We start from the raw sequence: 19,741 nt of genomic DNA on the forward strand, positions 1-19,741 counted from the left end.
GTATCAGGAACTTTGTGTCAGGCTAGCCTCAGGGAAGGTTGTGTCAGGCTAGCGTTAAGGAAGGTTGTATCAGGCTAGCGTCAGGAAGGAGATGTCAGGCTAGCGTCAGGGAAGGTTACGTCAGTCTAGTGCCAGGTAAGGTTATGTCAGGCTGGTGTCAGGGAAGGTTGTGTCAGGCTAACGTCAGGAACGTTGTGTCAGGCTAACGTTGGGGAAGGTTGTGTCAAGCTAACGTTTGGGAAGGTTGTGTCAGGCTTGCGTCAGAAAGGTGTGTCAGGCTAGCGTCAGCAAAGGTTGTGTCAGGCTAGCGTCTGGGAAGGTTGTGTCAGGCTAGCTTCAGGAAGGTTGTGTCAGGCTAGCTTCAGGAAGGTTGTGTCAGGTTAGCGTCAGGGAAGGTCGTGTCAGGCTAGCGTCAGGAAGGTTGTGTCAGGCTAGTGTCAGGAAGGTTGTGTCAGGCTAGTGTCAAGGAAGGTTGTGTCAAGCTAGCTTCAGGAAGGTTGTGTCAGGCTAGCATCAAGAAAGATTGTCTTAGGCTCTAGCGTCAGGGAAGTATGTGTCAGTCTAGCGTCAGGGAGGGTTGTGTCAGGCTAGCGTCAGGAAGGTTGTGTTAAGCTAGCGTCAGGGAAGGTTGTGTCAGGCTAACGTCAGAAAGGTTGTGTCAGGCTAATGTCAGGGAAGATTGTGTCAGGCTAACGTCAGAAAGGTTGTGTCAGGCTAATGTCAGGGAAGATTGTGTCAAGCTAGTGTCAGGGAAGGTTGTGTCAGGCTAGTGTCAGGGAAGATTGGGTCAGGCTAGTGTCAGGGAACGTTGTGTTAGGCATATGTCAGGGAAGGTTGTGTCAGGCTAGTGTCAGGGAAGGTTGTGTCAGGCTAGTGTTAGGCTAGCGTCAGGGAAGATTGTGTTAGGCTAGTGTCAGGGAAGGTTGTGTTAGGCTAGTGTCAAGGAAGGTTGTGTCAGGCTAGCGTCAGGAAGGTTGCGTCAGACAAGATTGTGTTAGGCTAGTGTCAGGGAAGGTTGTGTTAGGCTAGTGTCAGGGAAGGTTGTGTCAAGCTAGCGTCAGGGAAGGTTGTGTTAGGCTAGTGTCAGGGAAGGTTGTGTTAGGCTAGTGTCAGGGAAGGTTGTGTCAGGCTAGCGTCAGGAAGGTTGCGTCAGACTAGCGTCAGGGAAGGGTGTGTCAGGCAGTATGAAACATTCAGTATAAGTTTTCACAGCACCTTGCTGGCTACTATGAAAACTTCTCTGTCTAAACGTACACTTAATTATTCATTAAACATCCCAACAAACTTAAATCTGTTTCCTACTATCCCTAGCGAGATAACTTTTTATCATTATGATGTGTCCACTTGCGGCATTACCATTATGATGTGTCCACTTGCGGCATTACCATTATGATGTGTCCACTTGCGGCATCACCATCATAATGTGTCCACTTGCGGCATTACCATTATGATGTGTCCACTTGCGGCATTACCATTATGATGTGTCCACTTGCGGCATCACCATCATAATGTGTCCACTTGCGGCATTACCATTATGATGTGTCCACTTGCGGCATTACCATCATAATGTGCCCACTTGCGGCATCACCATCATAATGTGTCCACTTGCGGCATCACCATCATAATGTGTCCACTTGCGGCATCACCATCATAATGTGTCCACTTGCGGCATCACCATCATAATGTGTCCACTTGCGGCATCACCATCATAATGTGTCCACTTGCGGCATCACCATCATAATGTGTCCACTTGCGGCATTACCATCATGATGTGTCCACTTGCGGCATCACCATTATGATGTGTCCACTTGCGGCATCACCATCATAATGTGTCCACTTGCGGCATCACCATCATAATGTGTCCACTTGCGGCATCACCATCATAATGTGTCCACTTGCGGCATCACCATTATGATGTGTCCACTTGCGGCATCACCATCATAATGTGTCCACTTGCGGCATTACGATTATGATGTGTCCACTTGCGGCATTACCATCATAATGTGTCCACTTGCGGCATTACCATCATAATGTGTCTACTTGCGGCATCACCATCATAATGTGTCCACTTGCGGCATCACCATCATAATGTGTCCACTTGCGGCATCACCATCATAATGTGTCCACTTGCGGCATTACCATCATAATGTGTCCACTTGCGGCATCACCATCATAATGTGTCCACTTGCGGCATCATCATCATAATGTGTCCACTTGCGGCATCACCATTATGATGTGTCCACGTGCGGCATCACCATTATGATGTGTCCACTTGCGGCATCACCATCATAATGTGCCCACTTGCGGCATCACCATCATAATGTGCCCACTTGCGGCATTACCATTGTGATGTGTCTACGTGCGGCATCACCATTATGATGTGTCCACTTGCGGCATCACCATTATGATGTGTCCACGTGCGGCGTCACCATTATGATGTGCCCACTTGCGGCATCACCATTATAATGTGTCCACTTGCGGCATCACCATTATGATGTGTCCACTTGCGGCATCACCATCATAATGTGCCCACTTGCGGCATCACCATTATGATGTGTCCACTTGCGGCATCACCATCATAATGTGTCCACTTGCGGCATTACCATTATCATGTGTCCACGTGCGGCATCACCATTATGATGTGTCCACGTGCGGCATCACCATCATAATGTGTCCACTTGCGGCATCACCATCATGTGTCCACTTGCGGCATCACCATCAGAATGTGTCCACGTGCGGCATCACCATTATGATGTGTCCACTTGCGGCATCAACATCATGATGTGTCCACTTGCGGCATCACCATCATAATGTGTCCACTTGCGGCATTACCATTATGATGTGTCCACGTGCGGCATCACCATTATGATGTGTCCACTTGCGGCATCACCATCATGAAGTGTCCACTTGCGGCATCACCATCATAATGTGTCCACTTGCGGCATTACCATTATAATGTGTCCATTTGCGGCATTACCATCATAATGTGTCCACTTGCGGCATCACCATCATAATGTGTCCACTTGCGGCATCACCATTATGATGTGTCCACTTGCGGCATCACCATTATGATGTGTCCACTTGCGGCATCACCATTATGATTTGTCCACGTGCGGCATCACCATCATGATGTGTCCACTTGCGGCATCACCATCATAATGTGTCCACTTGCGGCATCACCATCATGATGTGTCTACGTGCGGCATCACCATCATGATGTGTCCACTTGCGGCATCACCATTACGATGTGTCCACTTGCGGCATCACCATCATAATGTGTCCACTTGCGGCATCACCATCATAATGTGTCCACTTGCGGCATCACCATCATAATGTGTCCACTTGCGGCATCACCATTATGATGTGTCCACTTGCGGCATCACCATCATAATGTGTCCACTTGCGGCATCACCATCATGATGTGTCCACTTGCGGCATCACCATCATGATGTGTCCACTTGCGGCATCACCATCATGATGTGTCCACTTGCGCCATCACCATCATAATGTGTCCACTTGCGGCATCACCATCATAATGTGTCCACTTGCGGCATCACCATCATAATGTGTCCACTTGCGGCATCACCATCATGATGTGTCCACTTGCGGCATCACCATCATAATGTGTCCACTTGCGGCATCACCATTATGATGTGTCCACTTGCGGCATCACCATTATGATGTGTCCACTTGCGGCATCACCATCATGATGTGTCCACTTGCGGCATCACCATCATGATGTGTCCACTTGCGGCATCACCATTATGATGTGTCCACTTGCGGCATCACCATCATGTATATTTGTGAAAATTTTATGATATGTGCTTTTGTGAAGGAAAAGATTGTACGTAATCAGGTGATACTTTTACAGTTGAGTGTATGATAACACTGATGGCGTTACTGAGACAATATATTTGCACTCCTTCTTAAGATGTGTAAGGCGAGAAAACGGACGGAATGAAGTAAGGGGGAAATGATACAAGACTCGTGACATATGATGATCAGGAGAGATGGTAGCCAGAGTGGGTGAGGCTTTACCAGACAACGGTGGCCTTGCTGGGGTGAGAAGTGGAGGCTCGGCCTGACAATATGATGATGGAAGGAAAGTACAATCACTAAGCGAAAGCAGGACGAACTTCACCTCGGTCGTGAGGTGCGTCGAGACAGCGTGGCGTTTACGGGAATCGGATGCTGGCGAGGCCAGTAAGAGAGTAGTCGAGACTGCAGCCCTAAACGGCGTGGAATACTATGGTCCTTCATAAGGCCTTGGGAGCGGTGTTCAGCAAGAGGCAGTGGGCAGGCCTAGCATGGGCGGCGAAGAGAGCATCGAACACCAGGTTCAGACAAAACAACACGGGCGCTAGCATGAGGGGTAGCCAGTGGTACCAAGCCCATCCGCTGACATACACTAACCTGGGAAACCATAGATATTGCACGTGATTATGACAAGGAGAATCTTCAGTAGAAATGATAAGATGAGGATACAGGGCAGGGAGAGATAGAGATAACGAAGGATAAATAGGTGAGTATACATGGCAGGGGAGATACAAGATCGCGGAGGACAAGAAGGTGAGGATACAGTGCAGGAGGAGATACAGACAACAGAGAGGGTGAGAAGGTGAGGATACACGACAGGGGGAGATAGAGAGTTTAGGAGGAGCAAGAAGGTGAGGATACAGTGCAGGAGGAGATACAGACAACAGAGAGGGTGAGAAGGTGAGGATACACGACAGGGGGAGATAGAGAGTTTAGGAGGAGCAAGAAGGTGAGGATACAGGCCAGGGGGAGATTCAGAGATCCAGGAGGATAAGAATGTAAGGATACAAGGCAAGGGGAGATAGCAAGATCAGGCAGGATGAGAAAGTGAGGATAAAGGACAGGGGAAGATACAAAGATAAGGAAGGACAAGAAGGTGAAGATGCATGGCAGGGGGAGGTACAGAGATCAGGGAGGACATGAAGGGGGAGATACAGAAATCAGGGAGAGCAAGAGTGTGAGGGCACAGGGCAGAGGTAGATACAGAGATCAGGGAGAACAAGAAAGTGAGGTGATATAGCAGAAGATGCAGAGATCAGGAAACATACAAAGGTGAGGATACTTGGCAAGGGGATGTCACAAGTACGAGCGCTTGCAGGGTATGTCCTATGTCACAAGCAAGGAATGCTCACAAAGGACATGTAGGATGTCACAAGTAAGGAGTACTCAGAAGGAATATATATGAGGTCAGTTATGGAGTGCTCACAAGCAACATATAGGATGTCACAAGTAAGGAGTGCTCACAAGCAACATATAGGATGTCACAAGTAAGGAGTGCTCACAAGCAACATGCAGGATGTCACAAGTAAGGAGTGCTCACAAGCAACATGCAGGATGTCACAAGTAAGGAGTGCTCACAAGCAACATGCAGGATGTCACAAGTAAGGAGTGCTCACAAGCAACATGTAGGATGTCACAAGTAAGGAGTGCTCACAAGCAACATATAGGATGTCACAAGTAAGGAGTGCTCACAAGCAACATGTAGGATGTCACAAGTAAGGAGTGCTCACAAGTAACATGCAGGATGTCACAAGTAAGGAGTGCTCACAAGCAACATGTAGGATGTCACAAGTAAGGAGTGCTCACAAGCAACATGTAGGATGTCACAAGTAAGGAGTGCTCACAAGCAACATGTAGGATGTCACACGCAAGGAGTGCTCACAAGCAACATGTAGGATGTCACACGCAAGGAGTGCTCACAAGCAACATGTAGGATGTCACACGCAAGGAGTGCTCACAAGCAACATGTAGGATGTCACAAGTAAGGAGTGCTCACAAGCAACATGTAGGATGTCACACGCAAGGAGTGCTCACAAGCAACATGAAGGATGTCACAAGTAAGGAGTGCTCACAAGCAACATGTAGGATGTCACACGCAAGGAGTGCTCACAAGCAACATGTAGGATGTCACACGCAAGGAGTGCTCACAAGCAACATGTAGGATGTCACACGCAAGGAGTGCTCACAAGCAACATGTAGGATGTCACAAGTAAGGAGTGCTCACAAGCAACATGCAGGATGTCACACGCAAGGAGTGCTCACAAGCAACATGTAGGATGTCACAAGTAAGGAGTGCTCACAAGCAACATGTAGGATGTCACACGCAAGGAGTGCTCACAAGCAACATGTAGGATGTCACAAGTAAGGAGTGCTCACAAGCAACATGTAGGATGTCACAAGTAAGGAGTGCTCACAAGCAACATGTAGGATGTCACAAGTAAGGAGTGCTCACAAGCAACATGTAGGATGTCACACGCAAGGAGTGCTCACAAGCAACATGTAGGATGTCACAAGTAAGGAGTGCTCACAAGCAACATGCAGGATGTCACAAGTAAGGAGTGCTCACAAGCAACATGTAGGATGTCACAAGTAAGGGGTGCTCACAAGCAACATGTAGGATGTCACAAGTAAGGAGTGCTCACAAGCAGCATGTAGGATGTCACAAGTAAGGGGTGTTCACAAGCAACATGTAGGATGTCACAAGTAAGGAGTGTTCACAAGCAACATGTAGGATGTCACAAGTAAGGAGTGCTCACAAGCAGCATGTAGGATGTCACAAGTAAGGAGTGCTCACAAGCAGCATGTAGGATGTCACAAGTAAGGAGTGCTCACAAGCAACATGCAGGATGTCACAAGTAAGGAGTGCTCACAAGCAACATGTAGGATGTCACAAGTAAGGAGTGCTCACAAGCAACATGTAGGATGTCACAAGTAAGGAGTGCTCACAAGCAACATGCAGGATGTCACAAGTAAGGAGTGCTCACAAGCAACATGTAGGATGTCAAAAGTAAGGAGAGCTCACAAGCAACATGTAGGATGTCACAAGTAAGGAGTGCTCACAAGCAGCATGTAGGATGTCACAAGTAAGGAGTGCTCACAAGCAACATGTAGGATGCCATAGGCAAGAAGTGCTCACAGCGTAAATGCAGAATGTCACATGTAAGGAGTGCTCACAAGGAACATGTAGGATGTCACATGTAAGGAGTGCTCACAAGCAACATGCAGGATGTCACGGGTTATGAACTCGCGTGTTCGCTGTGTCTATGACAGAGAGTGGTTTACTTTGGTAAGCCACGTGGTAACTTGAGAGGTCTCAAGAGATTTCTCGGCCACTCCCTACGTCTATGAAGGATCTCACACACCTCACACCAGGTGACCCAAATTAGAGGTGCATTTCGCAATCGATCTCGGGATGGGGGCGTGATAATCAGTCTTTTAACCAGTCAGGAGTAATTGTGGTCATTCCTATCTATCGTAGGTCAAGGCGGGGCAAGCCCCTCCAGCTTGGCTGCCCCTCCAAATAAAATGTCTTGACGACAGTCTAGCCGCTGATGCCTCGTACAGCCACGAGCCCAGTAGGTAATGAAGGTTTTCCTTGTCTCGAACCCCGTAGCCACGGCTAACCCTAGACTGTAAGATAATAGACTGAGTCATGTCAGGTCTGAGTGTAACAATGTATCATAACCTATCATAGAATTGCCCAACGAATACATATGTCTTGCATCATGTTTCTATAGTCAAATTGTCTTAAAGGAAAGAGATCTGGTTTGAAATCTTACCTGGAACGTGGAATGTGTAATGTTAAGTGTTAACGAAAATATTTGTACCCGATTAATGTGCTTTTGTTATCTTGTACTCTTCATTTCTTGCATTATATGTATATTTAGCCCTGGTGCTTGCTTTCATCCTATAATGTTAAGATAGCGTTATCCAGTGTGCGTAACAAATAAACTGACAACCCTCGCCAAGCGTCGTAACACATGTAAGAAGTGCTCACAAGGAAAATGTTGGATATCAGAGGTAGTTTTCATAAAGAAAATGTTGGATGTCACAATTAAGGAGTGCTCACAAGAAACATCTGGAATGTCACAGGTAAATATGCGCTTGCAAGGAGCATGCATGGTGCCACAGGTAAATAGTGCTCACAAGGAATATTTACGATGTCACAAGTATGAAGTGCTCACAAGGAATATGTTGGATGTCACAGGTAAAGAGTGCTCTCAAGTTACCTGAGAAGGAAAGACTTTATCAAAGGTGTAGAAGGAGAGGCGCACCTACCACACAGCAAGCAGGAGCATTTCCTCCATGAGCGTCAGCACGTGGTAAAGAAGGCTCTGGGTCCTGGCTGCGATCCCACCCACGTCAACGAATGTGAAGAGGAAGATGACGCCCATGACAGAGCTGAAGAGCACGTCATCAAGCCAGTGGCATAAACCTTGCTGACGATCGTGGGCGAAGAAGGCACGGCTGCAGGTGGTCCTCGGGAAGCACAGTAGCTGAAGGGGTAAAAATTTTCTTTCAGTATTTCAACCTTGTAGGTTTTTCACTCGTTTCTTGTCTTACGGTAACCGACACACACAGAAATATTCTATTATTCATCCTAATAATTCTTTAAGTCCTGCTAAGTTTTGTTAGTGTCATCAGGAAATGTAGTCATCGTCATGGAAGTATATTAAAAGTATATTAAAACATGACCGTTATGGACTTGCGAATAACTTGTGTAGGTCTTATGTGTGTGTATATGATCGTGGGTGACGGAAGTAATCCAGTGCAGTTCAGCAGAAACTTGTCTAAAATGACATGGAACTTGGAGAGGTGACCAAGTGTGACTTGTGTGACACTGAAAGATGATAAAGTGAACTTAAATGACTTGGAGTGACTCAGGGTGAAACATACTGAAGCATGGGTTTCTACTGTGTATATTTACAAATACAAAGGAATTTAAACAACTACAGACCATTCGGTCCTTTCGATGGTGTTTGTGATGGTGTCAGACATCAGAAACTCGCAGACTAGCAAGGTAAGAGTTGGAAGGTATACAGATGATTCAGGGAGAACCTGCAAATTGTCACTGTGGCTAAGGAGACGCAAATGATATAAGTTGTGGACTTGAAGCGAAATATTTTTCAATGCTATTCTTAAACGTATTCATGGTTCTACTTTCAAACACTCCAATTGCAAATCGTTCCATATGTTAACAAACCTGTCGGAGAAAAAGTAGGAAGGTTTCTATCCATTACTGAGAATGAAATCTGATGAAAAATATCTTAAGAAAATTAATAGATCAAGACTATCAAAGCCTTTGATAATTTTCAAACTTAGATCATCTCTTCATCTTCTCTTTCCTAAGCTAAATAGATTCAAGTCGTTTAATCTGCTCTCGTAGAATTTGTTTCTCAGTCCGGAAATCATCTTGGCAACTCGACGATCTCTGCTCTCTCCATTCCGTCCACGTTTCTTTTTTTTTTTTTTTTTTTTTAGGTTAGGTTCAGTTGTAAAGAGTAAGTACTGTTTCCCTGGACTGAAATTTGAAGGCCCCATCTATGAATGCCATTTTTTTTTCTTGGGGGGGGGGGGGGGCTCTTTTCACCTAAGTTTATCACGCCTCAAGTCATTTTCACCTAAGTTTATCACGCCTCAAGTCATTTTCACCCAAGTTTATCACGCCTCAAGTCATTTTCACCCAAGTTTATCACGCCTCAAGTCATTTTCACCCAAGTTTATCACGCCTCAAGTCATTTTCACCCAAGTTTATCACGCCTCAAGTCATTTTCACCCAAGTTTATCACGCCTCAAGTCATTTTCACCCAAGTTTATCACGCCTCGGTTACTTTCACCCAAGTTTATCACGCCTCAAGTCATTTTCACCCAAGTTTATCACGCCTCAGTTATTTTCCTTATTTACGTTATGCAGTTCAACGGAATTCATACCGTAGCTTGTCATTTCTTATTTTCTGCCTATATGTACATCTTTGTACCGATCAATATTGAAACTAATTCGCCACCTATGAACCTAGTCCACTAGTTTGTGTATGTCAATCTGAAGCTGTAGATATTCAAATTCATATTTCTCAGCTTTGTATCATCAGCGAATGTTGATATCTCGCAATGCAGATCAATATCATTAAGAGAGTTGGTCCCAAGATTGAAGTAGAACCTTAGCGAATACTTTTAGAAATCTAAACAGACGACATCAACTGCTCTAGTTTCGTCACATGTGTTAATTATATAATAAAAGATATCAAGCAGATTTGTCAGATATGAGAGCTTCTGTCGGAAACATAATGCTAAATGGTTTACAATTCCATCTCAAATGATGGTTTCCTTATGTTTTCGAGCTACAAACGTCAATTTCCTGGCAATGACATAACCTTTTTTTGAATATCGACGTTATATTGGCAAACTTCCAATCATCTGGAACTTCTCCTGCAGCAAGTGACTTTTTGAAAAGAGCAGCAAGGGCTAACCGTCTCATTTTTTTTACTCTTTCATTGTTCTTGGAGTAAACTTAAATTGCCGTTTTATCTATTTTCAGTCCTGTTGCAGGTAATAGCATGTCTTCAGCTTTTATATCATTTTGCTGATGAACGTTCTTTTCTCTTATCAATGAAGCTGGATTGAGGACATTGGTCATCTTCGATCGTAAAAACAGATGCAAAAAAGTCATTTGATACTCATGACGGATTCGTTGTTATAAACCAACTCACTGAATAATGAACTTACTGACTGTGTAATGACTCTCCTTTAATCTCTTATGGTTTCTTTTGCTATTTTAACAAGATACGCTTCGTATTGACGCTTACTTTGTAGTATAACTCTCTTACTCTTTCCACATAAATTTACATAACTATCATGTTGATTATTGGTCTGAGTTGCTTTCGTTTTAGAAATAGACCGCCGACTAAGCAATGACACGTATTTTCTCTTTATTGCTTTGAAAGTTTAATGAAGCATTTTCAAGCTACGTTCATGTTTTCATTGACCATATCATACCAGGTTTGCCTGCTAGGAGCAATGCAAAGTAAAGAAAAGAATTTGCATGTTTAAAATTGGAAATTTTTGGAGACTCATGTTGACTAAGTTGAACGTAATGTTGAAAGCGACCTTAAAAATAATTTGTCGATGATCACTTGTACCAAACTTCTCTCCAACTTCAGCATTATGAAAGAGATCCTCATTTGTGAGTAGAATTTAAATCTAATATATTCTCGTCGTGAGTAGGTCTCTCGACTAAATGGATTAGAGCCTTGCCTATTTTTAGCCTACACGTCCACACCACTACATCAACACCAAGCATATTCATGGGCCTAAATCAATTTCTGGTATCAATATTACCGCCATGATTATGTGATAACCTGTATTTTCCATCACTGGCAACAGATAATATCATTACATATATACGGTGCTAGAACCTACTTCAGTATACTGATGCCTTAGACTTAAGGTTGTTCCCTTACATCTTTGGCCATCCGAGACTGCTTCGCCGTTCATTCTTTCAAGTCTTGGTCTACTTAGAATGTTTAATTACTTATTATTCAGATTTAGTTTCCATTGGATATATGGAGGAATATATGACGAAGTTATGCTAAACAACGTTAGAGGTAGATACTGTGTGCTTTTAGCTCTTAATGGTTTACAACATTATTCATGTGGATACGAAGCAAAATTTCGAAACTATTCGAATGCATCTCGACCTGCACTACAGTCGTCACTGATCACATGCTTAATGAAAACTTAGACGTCGAATGGGTTCTAACCTCCATACTTTATCATACAACATTGTATATGTAACTGATAACACATGATGATTGACGAACATATGACTACCATTAACACATGATTGACGAACATATGACTACCATTAACACATGATTGACGAACATATGACTACCATTAACACATGATTGACGAACATATGACTACCATTAACACATGATTGACGAACATATGACTACCATTAACACATGATTGACGAACATATGACTACCATTAACACATGATTGACGAACATATGACTACTGATAACACATGATTGACGAACATATGACTACCATTAACACATGATTGACGAACATATGACTACCATTAACACATGATTGACGAACATATGACTACCATTAACACATGATTGACGAACATATGACTACCATTAACACATGATTGACGAACATATGACTACCATTAACACATGATTGACGAACATATGACTACCATTAACACATGATTGACGAACATATGACTACCATTAACACATGATTGACGAACATATGACTACCATTAACACATGATTGACGAACATATGACTACCATTAACACATGATTGACGAACATATGACTACCATTAACACATGATTGACGAACATATGACTACCATTAACACATGATTGACGAACATATGACTACCATTAACACATGATTGACGAACATATGACTACCATTAACACATGATTGACGAACATATGACTACCATTAACACATGATTGACGAACATATGACTACCATTAACACATGATTGACGAACATATGACTACCATTAACACATGATTGACGAACATATGACTACCATTAACACATGATTGACGAACATATGACTACCATTAACACATGATTGACGAACATATGACTACCATTAACACATGATTGCTGTGTGTATGTATGTGCGTTGCCAAGTCGTTCTCCAGACTCATCGTCAAGAAAGGCGTGGGGATTGCACAGGCTCACACACACACACACACACACACACACACACACACGCGCGCGAACACATGCACACACACACGAACACACGCGCACACACACACACCTCCATGAACTTTCATGCGTGACTGTACCTACCTGGAGAAGCTAGAAGTATGATGTTACACCTCTCACTTACCTAACAATTGCTCACTGCCAACATATGACTGGTCATGTACCTAATGATGCAAGTGTGATGTTACAAAACTGCCGTACCTCACATTTGTTCACTACCAATAAAAAAATAGTCACCATGTGGCGATGTAGTCTTAAATGCACTGGAAAGCCATGGATGTCCTTATGTTTACCAATGATGATGAAAATATTATTAATGTACGATCCCCTGATCTAGGAAGTAAGCAACCACAGCATTATTTTGAATGACCCAACTTATCCTCAATGACCATAAAAGACCTAGTATGGCTAGGACCTAGAAGGGCGTACCTGCGTGAGGACCCAGAAGGACGTACCTGCGTGAGGACCCAGAAGGACGTACCTACGTGAGGACCCAGAAGGGCGTACCTGCGTGAGGACCCAGAAGGACGTACCTACGTGAGGACCCAGAAGGACGTACCTACGTGAGGACCCAGGAGGACGTACCTACGTGAGGACCCAGAAGGGCGTACCTGCGTGAGGACCCAGAAGGACGTACCTGGGTGAGGACCCAGAAGGACGTACCTGCGTGAGGACCCAGAAGGGCGTACCTGCGTGAGGACCCAGGAGGACGTACCTACGTGAGGACCCAGAAGGACGTACCTGCGTGAGGACCCAGAAGGGCGTACCTGCGTGAGGACCCAGAAGGACGTACCTGCGTGAGGACCCAGAAGGACGTACCTGCGTGAGGACCCAGAAGGTCATTATGAGCCAGTGGAGAATTGTCATCACGAAGAAAGCAACCACAAGCTTCGAGGCGAACAGTGAAAAACTCATTACCTGAAACAGCAAGTAGATATGTTCTCAGAATGTTGTAAGTAGATATATTCTCAGAATGTTGTGAGTAGATATGTTCTCAATGTTGTAAGTAGATTGTTCTCAGAATGTTGTAAGTAGATTGTTCTCAGAATGTTGTAGGTTGATATATTCTCAAAATGTTGTAAGTAGATATATTCTCAATGTTGTAAGTAGATATGCTCTTAATGTTGTAAGTGATATGTTCTCAGAATGTTGTGAGTAGATATGTTCTCAATGTTGTAAGTAGATTGTTCTCAGAATGTTGTAAGTTGATATGTTCTCAGAATGTTGTGGGTTAATATATTCTCAAAATGTTGTAAGTAGATATATTCTCAGAATGTTGTAAGTTGATATGTTCTCAGAATGTTGTAAGTGAATATATTCTCAATGTTGTGAGTAGATATGTTCTCAGAATGTTGTAAGTGAATATATTCTCAATGTTGTGAGTAGATATGTTCTCAATGTGTAAGTTGATATGTTCTCAGAATGTTGTAAGTGATATGTTCTCAGAATGTTGTAAGTGATATGTTCTCAGAATGTTGTAAGTGATATGTTCTCAGAATGTTGTAAGTGATATGTTCTCAGAATGTTGTAAGTGATATGTTCTCAGAATGTTGTAAGTGATATGTTCTCAGAATGTTGTAAGTGATATGTTCTCAGAATGTTGTAAGTGATATGTTCTCAGAATGTTGTAAGTGATATGTTCTCAGAATGTTGTAAGTGATATGTTCTCAGAATGTTGTAAGTGATATGTTCTCAGAATGTTGTAAGAACATATATTCTCAGTGTTGTAAGAAATATTCTCTATGTTGTAAATATATATGTCATCAGAATGTTGTAAGTGGAAATTTTCTCAATGTTGTAAGTAAATATGTTCTCAGAATGTAAGTAAATATGTTCTCAGAATTTTTTGTAAGTAGATACATTCTCAGAATGTTGTAAGTAAAAATGTCCTCAGAGTTGTAAGTAGAAATGTTCTCAGAATGTTGTAAGTAGAAATGTTCTCAGAATGTTGTAAGTAGAAATGTTTTCAGAATGTTGTAAGTAGAAATGTTCTCAATGTTGTAAGTAGATATGTCCTCAATGTTTTAAGTAGATATGCTCTCAATCTTGGTTTTATGTCTTCGAAGATTAGTATCGAATTATGTATAAATATTCAATCTTTGTTTCACAACTTAAACAATTTTTCGTTAAATACTCTTAGTAACTTTTCTTTGGAAAAAAAAATCTACGTCTTCCATTATTCTCAAAAAAGAAGAGAAATGCAATAGTAATGTCCTTAATGATAAGTAATTTGATATCACAATTAGCGATTATCATTTTGTTTCAGTTAGATATCAGGATTATTGTTTTGTTTGAAATATATTTCATGATAAAATGTTATCAACATTTTGTTTGGATTATGTATGACTATAAAGGACTATCAATATTTTGTATGAATATTGTATCACAATAAAGGATTATCAACATTTTTTTATAAATTGTATATCACGATAGAAGATTATTCATATTTAGCTAAAATTACATATAAAAGGATTACTACTAATATCTTGCTTAAATGATACGTCACTTTAAAGGATATTCAATATTTGTTTAAATTATGTATAAAGGATATTCAATATTTGTTTAAATTATGTATAAAGGATATTCAACATTTGTTTAAATTATGTATAAAGGATATTCAATATTTGTTTAAATTATGTATCACGAGAGAGGATGATTAAAGGTTTTCATCTAAATGATTATGGATTTTCATTTTGTCTAAATCACATATTACGTAAAAGTTTTATTAATATATTGTTTGAATTATATTCATACTTTGATCAAATTCTATATCATGATAAAGAATTACTCATATTTTGTTTAAATCATGTATCAAGATACAGGATTATTATTTTGTTTAATCAAATTATATATCAACGATAAAGAAGCAATAATATTTTGTTTAAATTAGATATTACGATAAATCATAATTATTTTTAAATATATCACGATAAAGATTTATTGGTATTTTGTTTAAGTTATATTTCATGTAATGGATTATCAATATTTTGTTTAAATATTACGATAAAGTATTGCTTATATTTTGTTTAAACTGTATACCATGATAAAGGTTTCTCAATAACCGTATTCCCTTTCGCCACGAACCCCAGAGTTTATCAATATTTTGTTTAGATTATATATTACGATTAAGGATTATCAAAACTTTCCATATATCATATATCATGATAAAACAAAAATCATTATTATTATTCATTATCACTATTATTTGCTTTGATTAACGATAAAAGAAAAATATGTAAATGAAGCAGGAATTAATTTTTTTTCCTGAAAGTTACAAGCGAGTCTCGTTAAATAGGGACGGGATAATTATGATAAGTCGCAGTCAATTATCGCCAAGCAAAGACGGGGTAGTTATGATAATCCACAGGCACGTCTCGCTGAGTAAGGACAGGGTAGTTATGGTCAAGTCTCGTTCAGTAAGGACGGGACAGGCAAATCTGGTGAAGGACGGTATAGTTATGAAAAGTTATAGTTATAATACGCCAAAAGCATATATAGCTGCGTATGAACGGCGTAGTTATGATAAGTCTCAATAAGGACAATATAGCTATGATAAGGGACAGACCAAACTCACTGAATAAGGGCGGGGAGTTATGACAGATCAAGTAAAGTCCCGATAAGGACAAAGTAGTTATGATAAGTGACAGGCAAAAATCACTGAGTGAGGACGGGATAGTTATGATAAGTCACGGGCAAGTCTCACTATGAAAGCACGGGGGTAGTTATGATACCACTCGTAAGGACGGGGTAGTTATGATACCACTCATAAGGACGGGGTAGTTATGATACCACTCGTAAGGACGGGGTAGTTATGATACCACTCGTAAGGACGGGGTAGTTATGATAAGTGACGAGCAAGTCTTGCTGACTAAGGACTGGATAGTTATGAAAAGTCTCAGGCAAACCTCGCAAAGGACGGGCAGTTATTAGTCATGGACAAGTCTCGCTGAGTAAGGACGGGGTAGTTATAAATCATAGGCATGTCTCGCTTAGTATGGACGGGTTAGTTATAATTCATAGACAAGTCTCGCAGAGTGAGGACAGGGTATTTCTGATATCTCGATCTCGAAATGAATATTTGCTATCTCCTACAGATGTAGTTTTACGACTGAGAGCATCTCACGACACAGCTTCCTTCAATCACATAGGATCATAAGCCACCTAACCTAACCTAACCACTGAGCACTTCGGTACGTTGGTGCGACAAGTGTCGTACCATCGTGATCATGGGTGGTATCGCTTAAGCTTAAGGGGTCAAGTAGCTAAGACTGTGTTCATAGGATCCTGATCTCTCATACCTCTTCTCAGTTCATCAAAAATGACAACCATTTTCATCAATAGCGGTTGACTTGTACACACATGACGGTATCTAAGGACTTGGATTTAAACCTAAACTTAAATGAGAAGCTTAATATAACTGGAATAAAGACCATTTGCATCTATGCTTACAAATTAGGAGTTTAGGTCAGTGTCGACACCCTCTGGCACCTAGCCTCGTCACTGACTATAGGGTCATATTATCTGCATCTCCCATGTACTGTCATTCAGAAGAGGACCTGGTCATAGACCATCAGGTCTAATGTTATATGCCTCTCCCAAATACTGCTCTCCAGCAGATAAATTTATCCTTAACCATCATGTATTGCTATTTACCTTTCCCATGTACTAACATTAAGCAAATATCCTCGCCATTAACCATAATGCCTTCTGTTATCTGTTCTTCCCATGTACTGTCTTCCAGCAGATGACCTGGACATAAACCAACAGGTCTTGTGTTATCTGTCCTTCCCATACACTGTCTTTCAGCAAACAACCTGGTTATAGACCATTGGGTCTTGTGTTATCTGTCCTTCTCATGTACTGTCTTCCAGCAGATAACCTGGTCACAGACCATCAGGTCTTGTGTTATCTGTCCTTCGCATGCACTGTCTTCCAGCAGACAACCTGGTCATAGACCATCAGGTCTTGTGTTATCTGTCCTTCCCATGTACTGTCTTCCAGCAGACAACCTGGTCATAGACCATCAGGTCTAGTGTTATCTGTCCTTCCCATGTACTGTCTCCCAGCAGACAACCTGGTCATAGACCATTGGGTCTTGTGTTATTTGTCGTTCCCATGAACTGTCCTCCAGCAGATAACCTAGTCATAGACCATCAGGTCTTGTGTTATCTGTCCTTCCCATGTACTGTCTTCCACCAGACAACCTGGTCATAGACCATCAGGTCTTGTGTTATCTGTCCTTCCCATGTACTGTCTTCCACCAGACAACCTGGTCATAGACCATCAGGTCTTGTGTTATCTGTCCTTCCCATGTACTGTCTTCCACCAGACAACCTGGTCATAGACCATCAGGTCTTGTGTTATCTGTCCTTCCCATGTACTGTCCTCCAGCAGATAACCTGGTCATAGACCATCAGGTCTTGTGTTATCTGTCCTTCCCATGTACTGTCCTCCAGCAGATAACCTGGTCATAGACCATAAGGTCTTGTGTTATCTGTCCTTCCCATGTACTGTCCTCCAGCAGACAACCTGGTCATAGACCATAAGGTCTTGTGTTATCTGTCCTTCCCATGTACTGTCCTCCAGCAGATAACCTGGTCATAGACCATCAGGTCTTGTGTTATCTGTCCTTCCCATGTACTGTCCTCCAGCAGATAACCTGGTCATAGACCACTGGGTGTGCTGTTATCTTGCTTTTCCATGTCCTCCTTCGTGCCTGTGCACAACATGAGGGTGTAGCCCGAAGTGGGATAAGTTAGGCAGATGGCATAGTACCTAATGTTGACTCCAGGTAAACCATGGTCTAGAATACAGTTTAACAAAACTATAAAATCCTAAACACAAAGCGGAACATATCCAACAGTGATAGTAAAATACAGCCTTAACTAAAGCGCAATCATAAACCTAAGCATAGTCTAATTACAGGCAAAAATGCCACGCAATTTTAGAAGTAATTTTCTATAGTAAATGTAATGTGACAAATACTGGCATGTAGGTATATACTTTAAAATGAAATTCCCTCTCTACAAACTGAAATGAATATAAAATAAGTCTGGTTATTAGTAAATCAAATACATTAGAGGAGAGACAAAATTCATAAGTATTTTCTTTTTCTTTTTTTGTTTAGATAAGGTAATATATATAGGATTTGCTCTCCGATTCATGAGCTCATCTTTTCAAAGCAAATACGGTAAAGCATATATATATATATATATATATATATATATATATATATATATATATATATATATATATATATATATATATTTTTTTTTTGTTTTTTATTTTTATTATACTTTGTCGCTGTCTCCCGCGTTTGCGAGGTAGCGCAAGGAAACAGACGAAAGAAATGCCCCCCCCCCCCATACACATGTATATACACACGTCCACACACGCAAATATACATACCTACACAGCTTTCCATGGTTTACCCCAAACGCTTCACATGCCTTGATTCAATCCACTGACAGCACGTCAACCCCGGTATACCACATCGCTCCAATTCACTCTATTCCTTGCCCTCCTTTCACCCTCCTGCATGTTCAGGCCCCGATCACACAAAATCTTTTTCACTCCATCTTTCCACCTCCAATTTGGTCTCCCTCTTCTCCTCGTTCCCTCCACCTCCGACACATATATCCTCTTGGTCAATCTTTCCTCACTCATTCTCTCCATGTGCCCAAACCACTTCAAAACACCCTCTTCTGCTCTCTCAACCACGCTCTTTTTATTTCCACACATCTCTCTTACCCTTACGTTACTTACTCGATCAAACCACCTCACACCACACATTGTCCTCAAACATCTCATTTCCAGCACATCCATCCTCCTGCGCACAACTCTATCCATAGTCCACGCCTCGCAACCATACAACATTGTTGGAACCACTATTCCTTCAAACATACCCATTTTTGCTTTCCGAGATAATGTTCTCGACTTCCACATATTCTTCAAGGCCCCCAGAATTTTCGCCCCCTCCCCCACCCTATGCTCCACTTCCGCTTCCATGTTTCCATCCGCTGCCAGATCCACTCCCAGATATCTAAAACACTTCACTTCCTCCAGTTTTTCTCCATTCAAACTCACCTCCCAATTGACCTTGACCCTCAACCCTACTGTACCTAATAACCTTGCTCTTATTCACATTTACTCTTAACTTTCTTCTTTCACACAC

At 41.8% G+C, this 19,741-nt stretch overlaps 1 protein-coding gene across 6 annotated transcripts in view; it reads right to left on the reverse strand.

The window, feature by feature from the left end:
- Positions 1-19,741, reverse strand: part of LOC139762744 (uncharacterized) — a 123,091-nt gene that overhangs the window by 61,327 nt on the left and 42,023 nt on the right. For 4 of the 6 annotated variants that reach the window (XR_011715822.1, XR_011715823.1, XR_011715821.1 and 1 more), the window contains exons 8-9: positions 13,387-13,485; positions 8,095-8,312 (exon numbers count right to left, since the gene is read on the reverse strand). Coding sequence is in view for 1 of the 6 variants with exons in the window: in XM_071687837.1 (XP_071543938.1) it covers positions 4,257-4,413; positions 8,095-8,312; positions 13,387-13,485 (474 nt within the window). In the remaining 5 variants the exon portion in view is untranslated. Of the gene's footprint in view, positions 1-3,589; positions 4,414-8,094; positions 8,313-13,386; positions 13,486-19,741 lie in introns of those variants that run through there. The other 2 variants (XM_071687837.1, XR_011715824.1) reach the window with 2 other exon arrangements.

Source organism: Panulirus ornatus, chromosome 44 (genome assembly GCF_036320965.1).
Source record: "Panulirus ornatus isolate Po-2019 chromosome 44, ASM3632096v1, whole genome shotgun sequence".
NCBI classification, from domain to species: Eukaryota; Metazoa; Arthropoda; class Malacostraca; order Decapoda; family Palinuridae; genus Panulirus; species Panulirus ornatus.